The sequence below is a fragment of the Alternaria triticimaculans genome (genome assembly GCF_023758025.1).
Source record: "Alternaria triticimaculans strain BMP 0046 chromosome Unknown scaffold_1, whole genome shotgun sequence".
In the NCBI taxonomy this organism is placed as follows: domain Eukaryota; kingdom Fungi; phylum Ascomycota; class Dothideomycetes; order Pleosporales; family Pleosporaceae; genus Alternaria; species Alternaria triticimaculans.
This window is the reverse complement of record NW_026055958.1, coordinates 3,777,729-3,793,975: the sequence shown is the minus strand read 5'-3', so window position 1 is coordinate 3,793,975 and position 16,247 is coordinate 3,777,729. Positions and strand designations below refer to the sequence as shown.

The following is a 16,247-nucleotide window of genomic DNA, read 5'->3' as shown; positions in this document are numbered from 1 at the left end:
GCCGCTCCCACATCCCGCTCGGACGCATTCGCCTCCAACACGGTCCCTCACGCACCTTCCGCGTACGCGTTTCTCGACATCACACCTGCAGCCGCCGACCGCTTCGCCCACAACACCACCCCGCCACTACTTCGGCTACCTCTTCACTCGCCCGCACACGACGACTACCATGTTCAAGTCAGCGGTGCAGAACCACAATGCCATCGCGTCTACATCACCCCCAAACAACGCCTACAAGCAGGCTTCGCTCGGAAACGCCTTCAATCGCACTGGGTCAAAGACATCGTCGACGCGTCCTGTAGGAAACGAGATGAAAACCGCCATTGGGGCAACTACACAGGGGACCAAGCGGACGTCGAATGGGCTGGTCAAGTCGTTGGACTCGCAAGAGGATGACTTTGACTACCCCTCACTCAACATCGCTGAGATCGATGAGAAGGAGAACGATCTGCCGGCTGCATTCCACACATCTTCGCGCAACAACCCCGGCGTCCTCGCCCAGGCTTTGTTTGATGAGGACGACTTCGATAGCGACATAGATCTCGATGTTGAAGACCCAGCGACAAAAGGCACTGTCACATATCCTACCTTACCTCGCGTTGGTTCGGGAGGCTCGGCCGATTCAGGATACAACTCGAGAGCGCACACTGCGGACATCAAGCCAGAGCAGCCTAGTAGCCAGCCGATACCGTGGTCCTCTTCACCATTATCACACTACAAGACACCGCAGAAGCCCGAGCCGCCGAAGACAAAGCGTCGTACTCTACCGTGGACACAGGCCCAGAAGCAGCAATCGATACAGGAAGAGGAGGAGGAAGAGGAGATTGCGCCACCCAGGAAAAGAGTGGTCAAGGAGGCCGACAAGGCAGTATCAACACCGGTGAAGGAGTCGAAGTCACAATTCCCTTGGAACACGACTCAGAGCGCGCTGAAGCAGCAGCAGAAGACTTTTAGGGAGACCAACAAAGCTCAAGCAAAGGCGAACCTTGGCACCGATGAGGACATGAAGGAGGCCATCAAGAAGAAAAAGAAGAACACCATTCACAAGATCTTCCTCAGCGAAGAGCAACAGAATGTGCTGAACTTGGTGACGGAGTACAAGAAGAGCGTCTTCTTCACTGGATCTGCTGGTATGTGTATTGAATTGTTTGTAGACGCCCATGCTGACAACGACAGGTACCGGTAAATCAGTTTTACTTCGAGAGATCATCGCTGCGCTGCGACGGAAATACGCTCGCGAGCCCGATCGGGTGGCGGTGACAGCGTCAACTGGTCTGGCAGCATGCAACATCGGCGGTGTTACCCTACACAGTTTCGCAGGCATCGGCCTTGGCAAAGAGCCTGTGGAGGACTTGGTCAAGAAAATTAGACGGAACCAGAAAGCCAAGCAGCGGTGGATGCGTACAAAAGTACTGATCATGGATGAGGTGTCGATGGTGGACGGCGATCTATTCGACAAACTGGAGTCCATTGCGCGGACGATTCGCAACAACGGCAGGCCGTTTGGCGGTATTCAGCTTGTCATCACCGGCGATTTCTTCCAATTACCCCCAGTGCCAGAGTCTGGACGGCAAGCCAAGTTCGCTTTCGATGCAGGCACCTGGACTACAAGCATCGAGCACACTATCGGTCTGCATCACGTCTTCCGTCAAAAAGACCCAGTCTTTGCGAACATGCTCAACGAGATGCGAGAGGGCCGCCTGACTCAAGACTCAATCCAGAAATTTAAGCAAATGGAACGACCACTACCAAAGGGAGACGAGAGCGTCGAAGCCACAGAACTTTTCCCCACGCGTCAGGAGGTCGACCGGGCAAACACTACGCGTATGCAACAACTTCACGGCAATGTCTTCTTGTTTGAAGCTCGCGACGGAGGTACGATCACGAACAAGGAGCAGCGTGATAGGCTACTACAGAGCTGCATGGTACCGGCGCAAATACATCTCAAGAAGGGGGCTCAGGTCATGTTGGTCAAGAACATGGACGACACACTAGTGAACGGTTCGCTGGGCAAGATTACGGGATTCATGACTGAGCAGATGTTCAACGTCTATAAGGAGGATGAAGAGGCCTTCCTTGAAGGTGGACCCTCAGAGGCCGCCATCAAGACTGAGATGATGAAGAGCTCGCTCGGTGTAAACAGCAACCAGGTATACCCCGTCGTCCGGTTCGCCATCGCAGACGGCACAACACGCGATCTGTTATGCAAGCGCGAAGACTGGAAGATCGAGCTACCAAACGGCGAGGTACAAGCATCGCGTTCCCAAATCCCACTCATCCTCGCCTGGGCGCTGTCTATTCACAAAGCGCAAGGTCAGACGCTGGAGCGCGTGCGCGTCGATCTTGGTCGCGTCTTCGAAAAGGGCCAAGCGTATGTTGCGCTCTCTCGTGCGACAAGTATGGCCGGTCTGCAGATCCTGCGATTCGATCCCAGGAAGGTCATTGCACACGAGAAGGTGCGAACGTTCTACGCTGGTCTGAGTAGAGCGGAGCAAGTTGAGGGCAAGGCGAAGAGCAAGACTATCCTCGGCAAGATGCAGGCTGCAAAGAAGAGGAGTGGTGATGACTAAGAAGGGTGGCTATGCGAGGTAGGATATGGTGTATATTGGCTTACGATACGATGGCATAGGTGGTGTTATTACTTCTGGTGTATCAACGGCGTTTATCAAGTGTGGATGCTTACATGGCTAGAGAGCATGGTGCTCGCGGCTTGTAGCGACGTAATCTTCTCTCACACGGCGTCTGGCTGGGGGCTTAGAAAGATACCAAAGCACATCACTGGACATGATCGAGACTGAGGATACGTATATATTCTTTTCTGGTTTCCACCTCGATGTTCCACACAATTAATCTCGGTATCCAAACGCCCGTGGTCTTCTTAGGCTCTCTGCGCTCCACCCACCCGCGCCTCCGCCATGTCACTCTACCTATCGCGGTTTACTCGTGTTATATCAGACGCTGCACATTATCCGCACCCCCCCGAAAAAAAAGATTATCTGCCTTGGATCCACGCTCGCGACGTACTAAACAGATAGGTGCGGATAGCCGAGGCCCTGCCCCACACCGCCCACCCTCCGTCTCCACCACCATAAAAGGGCAAAAAAGATCAAAAACATACAACAGCGCGTATTCCCTGGTGGTCACCCACCCAGGTACTAATGCGCCGGTATCATGCTTGTATATGGCTGAGCGGACGGGAAGCCTAATTTTCATGATCCTATGGTCGTATGTGGAAGATTGAGCGAGTCTGGGTTTTATAAACTTATCACAAAAGAGCTCACCGCATATTGGCGGCCCTGTACACTACAGCTACTCAACGGACCATTGGCAACTGTCAAGTACTCCACGAGGGCAATGGTCTCTATTAACAAACGCTTAGCAGCTAGCTTTGAGAAGCTGTGCCTGATCAGAGTACACAACAAGCAGGTTCTAACCTAAGAGAAATCAACGGCTCTTTCGACTTCTAGCTGTTCCTTTGGTATTATACTCTGCTGTCGGAGAGAGGAGAAACACTTCTGCGGCTCCCATCTGTATCCAAGTCATCCAATGGAACATTCACATAACTCGAATTTGCCGTCGACGACGCAGCAGAATCTCCCCTTCTCTTTACACCTTTTCCAGCCATACTTCCCACAAAGCTGACTTCCTTCAGGTACTGCACAAATGGCATCTTCTCAATACCTACATGTACAACACTATCCTCACCGCCTACATAGCTGCCGTACCCGTACCTGCAGCCCAACTCTTTGAGGTATTTTTCGCGCTCTTTGTTCGTCATGTGAGCTGTACCGCGTAGATCCTTGACAGCAGCGCTTGGAGCAAAGAGTGCAATGACCGCAGCGATACTGGTAGGCATGCGCGCGAGGTAGCGACCAGGACGGCGTATGTAGACGATGAGAGAAACGACAATGTAGATGCTGAGGATACACTCCGAGATGATGAATAGGGGAGTGACAAATAGCAGGCGTTCTTCAGGTGTGATGACGATGCCAGAGATCTGTGGCGTTGTTGTGTTGTTTGCCGGTACGAAAAGAAGCTCCCTGTTCACATCGAGCCAAATGGCAAAGAGTCGTGAGTATGCTTGGTTCATTGGCGTCTCGACGTCTGCGAATGTGGGTAGTGGCATGTTTGGGTCCGTCAGCCGTAGCGAGCCTTCAGCTCGATTCGTGAAGTAGTGAATGAACTCGCTGGCAAAGGTTTCGTTGTGCCACCTAGGCTGCAGAGTTCGAAAGATGAATAAGCTCGATTGTGACATGAGTTCGGCAGCGTCGTTCGAGAAGTATTTGTCAAGTGCTTGAGAGCTTTGATCCTGATCGGGTGCGAGATCTCTTGCTGGCTCTTTCAAATTGCCCGTTTTGTCGACCAGTACGGTAGCCTCACCGACTTGGATCTCTGGCTGACACAACATGAGGAAAGTGTTGTTGCTGGCAGCATCTTCAAAACCTGGATAGTAAAAACCCGGATAAGCAGTCTCCTGATCCACGTTCGGGTCTGTCATGAGTTGTCTTCGCGGAAACTGGTTCGCACCAAGTGGTCCATCACAGTAATGATGCGTAGCCCGAATCCATCCAACTGTGACTGCAGATCTGCATATTGCCTTTTCTTCTCCGGTGGCGTCAAGGTCGGCCTGGAGGGTTGTCGCTATTTCTGCTCCGACTTTGCCGTCACGACAGAGGGTTACATTATACTGACCATGCCAACGACTGCTTGATCCGTAGTATGTGGCGAACATGTTGCCATCCGTACCATAGCATGTGGTTTGCCTTCCGCTTGCAGATGTTATTGTGACATTGAAAACTTGTTTCCAGTCGCTCGGTTTATCGGTCCATAGATGCATATGATAGTCGTGGTCGAATATGAGAGGTTTGCATCTTGGTTCTGCAGCAAAATATTTGGTACGAGCTTGATAATAGCTCTCTGCGGACAGACAGACTGATTCGCGATCTTTGAATGAAGCGTAGGTAGCCTTCTTATCTGTCCAGGCCGGTAAGGGAGTATGACGTGTCAAGTTAGACTCTGCCAACAAGAAGTGGCTCTCCCCCGTGGATCCCTGGTAAGCACCTGACATCTCGGGCCTCCAGCTAGCTGAGGCCAAAAACGGATTTTCCATAATTGGTGGACCTGACGAGCCGTTGATGTGCATAAATCTTGCCTCGAAAGGTGGCGAAAATAGTGCTGACTGGGGGAGTGACAGTGTTGCGCTGAAGAAAAGACCCGCGAATGCAGTTGCTAATAGGTTTGCTAATAGACTCATTGCACAGACTGCTGCTAATAGGTAATGACCAGCTCGAGCTGCTTTGAAGAGTGTAAGTTGGGGAGGGAGAGAACCATAACTGAGAGTTATGCTCCGGGACGCAGCTGCTCTCGGGCCACGCATTTGCTCTATAGGCTGTAAAACACAAAAGAGTCTGTTAATCATAATCCAAAGCGGTTCGATGAGAGTAGCAATAGCTGTGGGAAGATACTGGGTAACGATGTTCTGAACGATGCGATCATTCGACGGCAGCGATAGCCCTAGATGGTCTCAGTAAGAACGATTGCATTCAATCAAGTCAGGGTCATTGTATGTCATGGGTTGCGCGACACCACTTACCGTGTTGCCGAGATCGAGTGAAGAGAACGGCAAGGGCTATGACTAAAGCCACAAAAAGGCTGATGAAAGGAACTCCAGTGACCAAACGGAACTCCATAGGTCTCATGGGCTTTGATAATCGTGGTTCGTTGGTTTTGAGTAAGGGCTGTTGCAGCTCCGAGCTGAGAGCTACATTTCTTATGCTGCAATGTGTGAGTTGTGGACGCTGTGAGATGCTCAGAGTACTGACCCATGATCTTTTTCGAGTTTGAATCCGCTCGCATGGAGCTTTTGATCGAATTCTTGCGTTGACGCACAATCTAGATCTCCAAATCTGGCAAGTAGATCGGTATTGTCTGCCATCATCGACATGATAGAAGCCAGAGAAGCTGAACATGAGTAAGAGGCTATGAATACGATAGGTGTCATGCTTACCAGGGTCGTCAACTAGTGCTCTTTTTTTCTGCCCCACGTGCCCAATACAAATTAGAGCTATCGCTGCCATTGAGATCACGGCAAGAAACCCCTCAACCATGTACGTGAAGATGGGCTCAAGCACCACTGCTTCCATTTGCGTCCGGAACGACCCTAGCGATTTCGTACTAGTTGGCGTAGAAACATTGGGGTTGAGGATGTCAGCCATCGCACGAGCGAAGAAAAGTTGATACACAATCTCATATGCGCTTGCTAACTTTTCCGAGTCCAGTAGTTCTAGCAAACGATCTTTTGATACGGACATAACGGTTGTCATCATAGGCGAAGCTGTAGATGGTGTCAGGTCTGTATTGTACAAGTTTTCGAGGTACCGAGGTAAGGTGCTCATAGGCAAATTGTCTTGTCTTGTCTGAAGCAAGCGAGTACCAGAGGCGAGTGTTTCCTCGAAGACGGTAGCGTTAAACACTTCTGCGGAAATCTTGCGCCTTGTACTGGAAATGATAATATTTTGCGGTTTTCCAGTCGTCGCATCCACGCTTGCCTCAACATCCTGCTCATAGTAAACTGGCTTACAAAATATGGCCGTAATGTTGCTGGGCGGATCCTGCTTTCTTTCTTTGTTTTGAGTGAATGTCGCAAAGAAGGTCCCGTTTCCCCTAAATCGACACCACCGCTGGTCTTGGAGAGATTCTATTCCGACCGAGGATGCTGCATGAACTGGAGAGAAATAGCCCATATACGATGCAGAGAACTTCTTGAATCGAATCGACTGCTGCCGGCCTATGATGTCTCCAACTACGGCGCCGTTTTGTTGTGGCGAAGACACGTAACAGCCAACATAATTTTTGAAGCCGGCTTCGCTTGAAAAAGACCATGTTATGTTGCGTAGAACGTTAGTCCCTGGTCCAACCTGTACAAGCCCCTCTTCTGACGAGGTTTCGTTTCTTATTCCTGCTTTTTGCGCCTTTTCGCATTCAAGATTCATACTGTACACGATAGTACGTGCTGTCCAGGAGTCTCCAGTACTGGGTATGAGACCTTGAGTAGTGAAAGGTCGTAGGGTATAATTGCGAGTGGTAAAGGCTGGCATTGTTTCGTTCAACTCCAAGATGCCATATACGGATTGCGCATAGCTCAAGGTCACAGCCTGCTCTTGCATTGAAGAGTGTATGAAATCATCCGATGTGTCGAAATTTTGCACGAAATCCCTAGTGATCGGCCGTGTCGAGAATATACCTGCTTGTAATGGTACCACGCCGAATATAGTAAGAACGGTTGCCAATGAGGCCCAGAACACAAGCCAATGCCTATAAAGACTTCGTCAACACTTTTGAGCTCTTTATGAAGTCTGGTGTTGGACTCACCTCCTTTTAGCTGCTATTATAGGTACAATCGGGATGTAGTCAAAAGGATAGTGCAATAGAATGGAATTTGCCGCCGACGCTCCACATGGCTGTGCCATGTGCCGATAGGGCTCATAACGCTTAGCATCGTGGTCGATCCAAATAATGAGGATGCTGAAAGTTACAGCAATGATCGTTGGCAGATAGAGGTACCAGAATGAGCGACGTAAGGGAAGTGAGTTCACCGTTGTGGCGAAAATCACTCCACCTTGAGTCTGGCTTCTCCGAAGAAAGTATTGGAGAACAGCAATAAAGGTCCAGCAGAGTAGTGCAGTTGTGGCGAGGGTCCACCATCGTAGCGCGGGAGGGTACCAGCTTTGACGGGATTGTGGGCCATCCTTTCGTTTTGGGACTAGCGTCGACAGGCGGAATCTGAGCGCTTCGAATCGTACCATTTCTTTGGTGAAAAGGCCTGCCTACAGTCTCCCCCCCGGTTCGGGTGCAAATACGAGTTTTGGGCCAAATCATAAGGTCTGATTAGTTAATACCCTCGCAAAGAAGCTTATTAAGCAAATAAGCCCTTGTTTAGGAGGTTTTATTCCTTGCTGAGGTTCTTGTTCTGCTTCTCTATTGGCTGGAAAAGGGTCCACTTTCTGTCGTATTTGCACCCGAACCGGGGGGGAGACTGTACTACAACAGCGTGCGTTAAGGAACTTCACCTTTTTCCTCCGCCTGAATATCGTTGAGATGACTTTGGAGTGCTAGTAGTGGTGCTGTCGAAGTGTTAATTTTGGCCCCCATACACGGGTGGAATTGATTGATGGTGATAGTTCCCCGAGGCGGTAGCATGTTGTCTTATCTGAAAGTCGTCAGCGCATAGGAGACGGAGTCGCCTTGCGCACCAACTGGTGATACCAAGGCGATGTGCGGACTGGTAACATCCTACGGGGCGCAGCCGTAAGCAAGCGCTGTGGGGCGGAGTCAGCTCGGTCATTGATCATTGGTCATTGGACCATGGCCCTGCAGCTTGCAGGTCCTCCACGTCTGTTATTAGAGCGGGCTATGACTTCGATTCGTCCCAAAGAGATCATCTGTGATGCGCATGATCGTATGTACAACACAAAGTGTTTTGGCGAAACATAATGTTAGCGGCGGTAGATCTGGGGTCCAGCAAAGTGCGCCTTCTATATACAGGAGCTAGATAAGCACCTCGTCTGACGTGCAATCGTTCAGCGAGGGCAACGCTGTGCAAGCCGAATGTTGGCTACCAGTGGTGAGTGTCGACATACCACTGGCCTCCGATGCATCATCACTATCCGACAACGCCCTTCCTTCTCGGCACAAATCTACATATCACGGGTTCTGCACACTTAAGGTTAAGCTCAACCTTGATCTTCATCTCCTCTGGTCCCTTCTTCCCACCGCCAAGACCACACCACTCTATCCCTTCGAACTCCTGCAGCAACCGAACGAGCACATACTGAATCTGAAACCTGCCGAACACTCTCCCAGGACACTGTCTCGGGCCAATGCTAAAGGGCAAGTAAGTTCCATATTTAGGTGACCAGGACTCCCAGCGCGATGGGTCCCAGATGTGTGCCGTGGGGCCGTATAAAGTGGGGTTGCGTTGTAGACCTGCAACTGAGTATACGATGATTTGGCCTTTCGCAACGGAAATAGGTTCGTTGCCTTCTAGACCGCCGCCGACGGGTAGGATGGCGTCAGTGCGGGCTTCGCGGATATTGAGACCGAGGGGGTGGTACATGCGCATCGATTCTTTGACGGTGTTGGCGAGGAGGTCGAGTTTGCGGAGTTGGGAGGTCGTGGGAAGGGTGTCCAGACCGATGCTGTGGAAACGAGGTCGGTTAGTGGTATGTCCCTGTCTTTCATGCTGCCGTGGAAACATATGATGCACTTACTGCTCTTCCACCTCCCTCTGTAGTTTCTTCCACAACACTGGGTCGCGGGCGAGGTGGTATATCGTCCAAGTCGTCAAAATAGCACCAGGGTCTTTGGATGCCATCAGGACGGCAATGAGCTGACCGCGGATGAAATAACGATCGTTTGGATGCGTAGAGACAAGATCTTCGACTAAGTTGAACTCCTTTTCTGTTTTCACGTCGGTTTGGTTGTTGACTGGGAGGGCTAGTGTCTTTTCGATCAGATCGTCGATGTAGTGTGTTAGATCGCGGTATGCTCTTGGTGCAAAGAGCCAGTCGGGAAAGAGGTTTGCGAGACGTCCGAAAAGGAGACGATTCGTATTGAACGTAAGGAGTTCTTCCATGGCTTTGCGAAAGGGCTGCTCGTTTGCGGAGAGGGAGTTTGTGGATTCGCCGAGAAAGACTTGGGAGACTAGGTCGAGTTGGAACCTGTCGACCATGTCGTACACATCCACCCTTTCTGGTGAGTTCTCGATCAATCTCAAAAGCTTCTGCATGTGGACTTCAGCGGTAGGAATATCATCCGGGCGCACTCTCGACACGTGCGGCTCCAATTGCTCCCTACTCGTCCTCCACAAAGGCCCGTCCGTGGTAAACACTGAGTCCCCCAAGATACTGCTAAACACATCATGTGGCGTCTGGCCTTTCGCGAAGTCCGTAAACTGATCTGCCTGGATGGCCTTGATGTTCTCGGCTCGGTCGGTAATGAAAATGTCGCTGCCTAGTAGGTTCATTTCGACTGTGCGGCCCGGTATGGAGAGGACTTCGTCGCAGATGTATTCGACGAAGGTGTTGGAGTGAAGGCGCGTTATTAGGTTCCATGCCATGTCTAGTCCTGTGGTTCATGAGGTGGTCAGTCTCACCGTCATATCCAAGTAACGCGAAAACTGCTAACCAAAGGGTAGTTTGTACGGGAGGCAAGGAGCATGCGGAATTGATGATCTCGTCTTGTTTCCATCTTTCAGTTTTGAGGCTAGAATAATAAGGAAGACAATCGTCACTGCGCCGTACAACAGCAACTTTGAGATGTCGTCCTCTATAGTAGTTAGAACGCCCATCTTCGTGGTTGGTTACTGGCCAGATGAAAGTCTTGATGAATATAGGATGCAACGTCTTCCTCTAGGTGTGCAAGGACCGGCACACGATGTATGTGCTCATCTAGTTCGACTCCAGCGCTAGACTCGCTAGGAACTTGGAGGGAACCAACGGATTGGACCACGATCAACAAGGTACTGAGGCTCTAAGTGGGTTATGGATTAGTCAAAATCGTTCACCATGGCTAGATCAGAGATGAAGCCGCTTGGGTGGGCTCCAGGTGCGTCGATTCGGGGTGACGTCGGATCGGCATGACTTCGGATAGGCTGATCTGGGGGTACTGCGGATGGAGCTAACGGAACGACTTCGGATAGGGCTATACATAAACGTTGCGGTAAGCTTTCTGCCGTGCAACGGCAAGCTCCATGAGGCCAGTGAATCGTGTCCTAGCCACAGTACTTTTGTACTGGCCTCCGGCTCAGGTTGTAACACTCTAGCTCCGAATGGTCGAGGATGTCAGTATTCTGGTAACCATCTCTATCTCCCGGAATAACTGCTGAGCCATCCATGGCTGCACTGGGCGACTCCCCCCTCAGAGGGCTAGCTCTCATTGCCAAATGCGCCTTCGAGCCCATCGTTACCGGCCCTCTTTTTGGCTTATTGCTATACGCCCCAGAGAAGACATGGAGTTGCGCCTTGGAAGCAACATCTCTTTCGCATATCGTCGATGAATACAACTTGCTCCGCGTACTGGGGTTTCTAGCTGCTATCGGTATAGTCAGGAAGACCAATGCAGCTTTGAACGCGTGGGCAACAAATAACTGGCAGATATATGCCGGTCGTGGCTGGAACTGGCCTACTGAGATCGCAGTGGTCACTGGAGGATGCAGTGGAATTGGCAAAGCCATCGCAGAATCTCTCACTTCTCATGGAATTCGCGTGGCAGTGCTCGACGTGCAGGATGCGCCCAAGATATCCGCATCGAACAACTTGTCGACATACTTCCGGTGCGACATCTCCAGCCCTGAATCGATCGCAAAAACAGCCGAGAAGATTCGCAAAGACCTTGGCAGTCCCTCAATTCTCGTCAACAACGCCGGCATCACGGGTTCTCACACCATTTTGAAAACGCCGAGCGAGTTCCTCAGTCGTATCTTCGACACGAACATTCTTTCCCACTGGCGGCTAGTTCAACAGTTTGTGCCGGACATGGTCGCAAAGAACAAAGGCCATATCGTAACAGTCGCGAGCGTCAACTCGTTCCTGACGAACTCGGCTAATGCGGACTATGTGGCAACCAAGACCGCGGCTTTGACGTTCCATGAGGGTCTTACGAGCGAGCTTAAAATCTGGTACAAAGCTTCGGGTGTCAAGACTACGATTGCGCATCCAAGTTGGGTCCGCACGCCCCTGATTGAGGAGATGATCTTGAGAAGTGGCCAAGACCCAAAGATTCTCGAGAAGATGTTGATGCCAGAGGAAGTTGCTGAGGTCATAGTGATGCAGATCATTAGCAGGCGTGGTGCTCAGTTGTTCATTCCTAGTATCGCGGCGCCTATCTCATGGTTGAAAGGGTTGCCGAACTGGGTACAGGAGCTTGTGAGAGACGCGTTTGGGAAAACGAGTGCTGTCACCAGTAGTTCGATGATCGCGTACTAGATGTCAACACTCGATTAAAACGTGTATTGAAGCATGGACGCCAGGTTGACGTTCCAGTATTTCCAGTTTCTTTCTTATGCCAAATTTGTCGTGAAGGTGGTACCAGTCGGACGGAATACTACCAAGTGACATTGGTTGCGTCTCAACCCTCTAGACCGCTACAATTCTTCCCAGGTACACACAACTGCATGCAGGAGTTCTGATACGTGTCGAGAACACGTGGGAGACTTGTTGCGGTGAATCGAGCTAGAACGGGTACTGCCGGTACGAAGAAGGGCCTTTTCGGCTGCTTGGGGCATGGGCCCATGTCTAGTCGAGAGCTCGGTAGAATTCCTATGGCTAATCTCGTGGGCTTCTGATTCGTGTTTCATTTTGGTACGATACCAGGAAACCTAGCTGGGCTACTGTAATGTCGAGTGCGGTCACTCGCATGACGGGAATGAGGCGTTACCAGTACAGGCATTCCACACAAACCTAATTCGCAGGACCAGGACTCTTGCTTATCGTGCACGATCTCTTGGCTCTGTAGCTTTATTCGACGTCTTCGCACAATCGTGGATTCTGGCGACCAACCATCGCGTTCCGTTCAGTGTTGCCTCTCATTCATCCAGTACGCAAACATGGCTGCCGAATTCTCTCTGGCCGAGACGCCAATCGGCAAATACTTCGCATCCATGGCGGAGATGGGCGTATTGCGCGTCTTCGTTGAGCACGGCATCTTCGACGCCATTCCAGAAGAGGGAATCTCTCTCAAAGACCTTACGGAAAAACTGAGCATAGAGTACAAACTTCTGGAGCGCTTCACGGCCTTCTTTCTCGCTATTGGCATGCTGACTAGCCCGGAACCTGGCCGTGTGGCGCATACACCGGCGTCAAAAGCATTCACTGACCCCCGCGTCGCGCAATTCTATTCGTACCTTTTCGACTTCTTTATGGGGCCAACGACGCGGTGGACAGACTACTTCGAGGCGAACGGGCTCGCTGAGCCGGCTAGATCGAATCGTTCGCCGGGAGGATATGCGCTGGGCATGCCTGATAAGACAGCGTATGAAATCATGGCGGCGATCCCGGGGTTGGCCACAAGGATGAATGGGGCGATGGCCATTGACGGTGATATTCCTGTTACGGGGGTGTATGATTTTGGCTGGGTAGCTGCATTTGCCGCAGGAAATGTCGGTTCGGAGAGGGAGCTGATCGTTGATGTTGCCGGAGGGAAAGGTCAGGCGTTGAAGGCTATCTTGGAGGAGACGCCTGCCATTCCTGCCGCCAGGTGTGTCCTGCAGGATCAGCCGCATGTCATCGCTGAGGCGGAGGAAGAGCACAAAGATTCTGCTGTTTTGGGTCCGGTGAAGAAGATTGGGCACAGCATCTTTGGAGAACAGCCCACCAAAGGTACGGAAATCGAGTTCTATCCTCTCAGGATACACGATACTTGCGCCATGAAACAAGCTGACGGACCACTCTAGGTGCTCTCGTGTATTACATACGTCGCGTCCTGAACGACTGGTCCGATCACGAAGCTCTTCAGATTCTAAAGAACGTGCGCGCGGCTTGCGCGGACGACTCGCGCGTGTTGATTGCTGAGTATCTGCGCCCTGAACAGCCTAGTGTATACACTAGCACGGTCGACATGTTCATCCTAAACATCGGCGGAAAGGTGCGCAGTGAAAAGGCGTTTGCCGAGCTTGCTGCGAAGGCGGGGCTGATGATCGCGTCGGTGGTGAGGCATGGAAAGACGGAGTCGGCGGTGGTTGAGATGATACCCCAGCCACCGCCGATCTAGCTGGAGGGTGTCGCGTCCGTGCGCACAGAGACCGAAATCCCAAAGCATACTAGTGCAAACTGCAGACCTCGGGACATGCTCGGGCCGTTCCCTACGCCTCTGTCACTCTAGCCGTAGAATGCAACTAGAAATCTACCGAGCGTGTATCATCGTACTCAAACTGCTAGTTGCTGTTGTCGGAACGTTCCTCGGCCTTAGCCTCACACCGCCATGGTTGATCTGGATTCTGTGACCAACTCGTCCGTCGGCCGCGTCGGCTACTCTGTGGGTACCTTAGGCGCTGGCTGACGTGCAACAACGGCGACCGGATATCTGTAGTCGGCAATGAGTCGAAGGGCCCACGGAGCGTGGGTGGGAGCATTGCACTACTCCGCCGCAGATGCATGATCCTGGCTGGAGACCACGACTTAGCCGCTATGGGAAGGATTGAGACGGCATGCAATGTAAGGGCCGGTGCAATCGTCTTCTATAGTTGACTTCGCAACTGCACGTGTTGAGCTGTCGACCTCGGCAATCATCTTCTCCAGTGCATGGGATGCTGACACAACCCGTATTTTGTATTCGTATACACTGCCAAAGAGCGTTGATATCAAGCTTTCTTCATTGCGCGCACAATGGGCTCCGAATGGACATGGCCTATTGATGCCCTCACGGAGCATCAGGAGCTCCTCTCAATCTGGGTATTGTTAGAAGTAGCCCTATGCGCCGTATTAACCCCGGACAAATGACACGTAAGATACCTCAACTGACGTACGCTACAGGTCTTTGGGCATACCGTATGGTCCGTCATATACAATCTCTACTTTAACCCACTTAGGAAAGTGCCCGGACCTCTCCTGTGGTCTGTATCGCCACTCCCACTCCTGTTGATGTCATGGTCGAGCACGCCGCACAAACAGATCCTGGCATTGCACAGGAGGTACGGCGACGTTGTCCGCACAAGCCCAGACTCAGTGTCATGCCTCCACGCAACAGCATGGAAAGAAGTGTACGGGCATCGTAAGCCCAGTCAGCCAGAGAACCTCAAGCACCCAGGCTTCGTAGCCGAAGTCGCCTCAGGTATCATCGGGGCCGACACAGAATCTCACACATATCAACGTCGTCTGCTAGCGCCCGCGTTCTCCGGGCAAGGCATACAGCGCCAGGAGCGTATCATCCGCCACCATGTCGACCAACTCTTCAGCTGTTTTGGAGAGCACTGCGCCGAAGGTCGATCCCTGGATCTGGCCAAGTGGTTCAACTTCTTCTCATTTGATGTCATTGGCGATCTCAGCTTCGGCGAGTCTTTTGCGAATATGGAGCGGAGGGACTTTCATCCATGGGTTGCGACAATATTGGAGTTCTTCGTTGCGCAACATGACATGGCACACTTCCGGCGGGCGTATCCGTTGTTGGAGGCGATGATAAGCCCTTTTGTTAGAATGTTTGCCAAGAAGATCATTGCGAAGCATAATCTGTTCATGCGTACTCAAGTTGCGAAGCGTTTAGCTTTGGAGCCCAGCCGGCCGGACTTCATTGAAGAGATGAAATCCGACAATACTCAGGGAAAATGCGTGAGTACATCCACAATGCTGTCTTGGTCCCAATTCCGCTCACGGATCTAACGGCTGGGCGATAGGGCCTTTCCCTTGAGGCAATCTGCCATAACGCGAGCATCTTCGTCGTAGCCGGGTCCGAAACAACTGCAGTTGCGTATGACGAAGCTTTCCTCTTTTGTCCAATTTATTTGGAAGTATCAATGTACTAACCATCTCTTGAGTCAGACTTGCTGGGGCAACTTATCTCCTCTGCACCCACCCTGAGACGCTCGCTAAGCTAGGGAAAGAGATCGACGCATCTTTCGATAGCGAAGAACAGATCACACTCCTCAGTGCGCAGCGTCTCAGATACCTCTCGGCTGTCATAGACGAGACCTTGCGTATTCATCCGGCTGCTGTAGGCTCAGTGCCACGACTGATTCAGCGCAATGGCGAGGTTGTCGGGGGGCACTTTCTGCCCGGAGGGGTAAGTATCCAAAGCATTCCCGCAAATCCTTCTGTGAAATTCTGAGCACGTCGCTGATTGCAATGGGGAAAACCTAGACCTGCGTGGACATTTGGCACTGGGCAATGTATCATAACCCAGCCAACTTCACGGAACCAGAAGTTTTCGCCCCAGAGCGCTGGCTCGGAGATCCTCGCTTCGAAGCGGATAAGAGAGCGGCATTCCAGCCCTTCTCGACAGGAAAACGCAGCTGTATCGGTCAGAAGTACGCCACGTCCTGTCTCCGGTATCAATACGAAAGATTTCGCTGACTGAGAATTCGCGACTAGTTTGGCACATTCCGAGATAAAGCAGATATTGGCCCGGCTGCTGTGGAAGTACGATATTGAGCTTGTGGACCGCGAGTGGCTTGAACAACCATGGCACGATCAACGCGTGCGCGCATCTTACGTGCAACCGCCTTTGAACGTGAGGCTTATCCTCAGACGAGAGAAATG

At 51.6% G+C, this 16,247-nt stretch overlaps 5 protein-coding genes across 5 annotated transcripts; 3 read left to right on the top strand and 2 right to left on the bottom strand.

Moving 5' to 3' along the window:
- Positions 1–3,481: 3,481 nt before the first annotated feature.
- J4E78_001269 (uncharacterized protein) lies at positions 3,482–4,837 on the bottom strand (the record flags this gene model as incomplete). The annotated part of the gene is made up of 1 exon (XM_049361929.1): positions 3,482–4,837. One exon carries the CDS (start codon positions 4,835–4,837, stop codon positions 3,482–3,484), a length of 1,356 nt encoding a protein of 451 aa, XP_049227212.1.
- A 3,825-nt stretch (positions 4,838–8,662) lies between these two features.
- Positions 8,663–10,348, bottom strand: J4E78_001268 (uncharacterized protein; the record flags this gene model as incomplete). The annotated part of the gene is made up of 3 exons (XM_049361928.1): positions 8,663–9,197; positions 9,270–10,125; positions 10,186–10,348. The coding sequence occupies 3 exons, from the start codon at positions 10,346–10,348 to the stop codon at positions 8,663–8,665; spliced, it is 1,554 nt and encodes a 517-aa protein (XP_049227211.1).
- A 544-nt stretch (positions 10,349–10,892) lies between these two features.
- On the top strand, positions 10,893–11,984 carry J4E78_001267 (putative secondary metabolism biosynthetic enzyme; the record flags this gene model as incomplete). The annotated part of the gene is made up of 1 exon (XM_049361927.1): positions 10,893–11,984. The coding sequence occupies one exon, from the start codon at positions 10,893–10,895 to the stop codon at positions 11,982–11,984; it is 1,092 nt and encodes a 363-aa protein (XP_049227210.1).
- A 409-nt stretch (positions 11,985–12,393) lies between these two features.
- J4E78_001266 (uncharacterized protein) lies at positions 12,394–13,767 on the top strand (the record flags this gene model as incomplete). The annotated part of the gene is made up of 4 exons (XM_049361926.1): positions 12,394–12,400; positions 12,470–12,489; positions 12,596–13,376; positions 13,451–13,767. The coding sequence occupies 4 exons, from the start codon at positions 12,394–12,396 to the stop codon at positions 13,765–13,767; spliced, it is 1,125 nt and encodes a 374-aa protein (XP_049227209.1).
- Positions 13,768–14,381: 614 nt separating this feature from the next.
- J4E78_001265 (uncharacterized protein) lies at positions 14,382–15,371 on the top strand (the record flags this gene model as incomplete). The annotated part of the gene is made up of 2 exons (XM_049361925.1): positions 14,382–14,447; positions 14,529–15,371. The coding sequence occupies 2 exons, from the start codon at positions 14,382–14,384 to the stop codon at positions 15,369–15,371; spliced, it is 909 nt and encodes a 302-aa protein (XP_049227208.1).
- Positions 15,372–16,247: the final 876 nt, after the last annotated feature.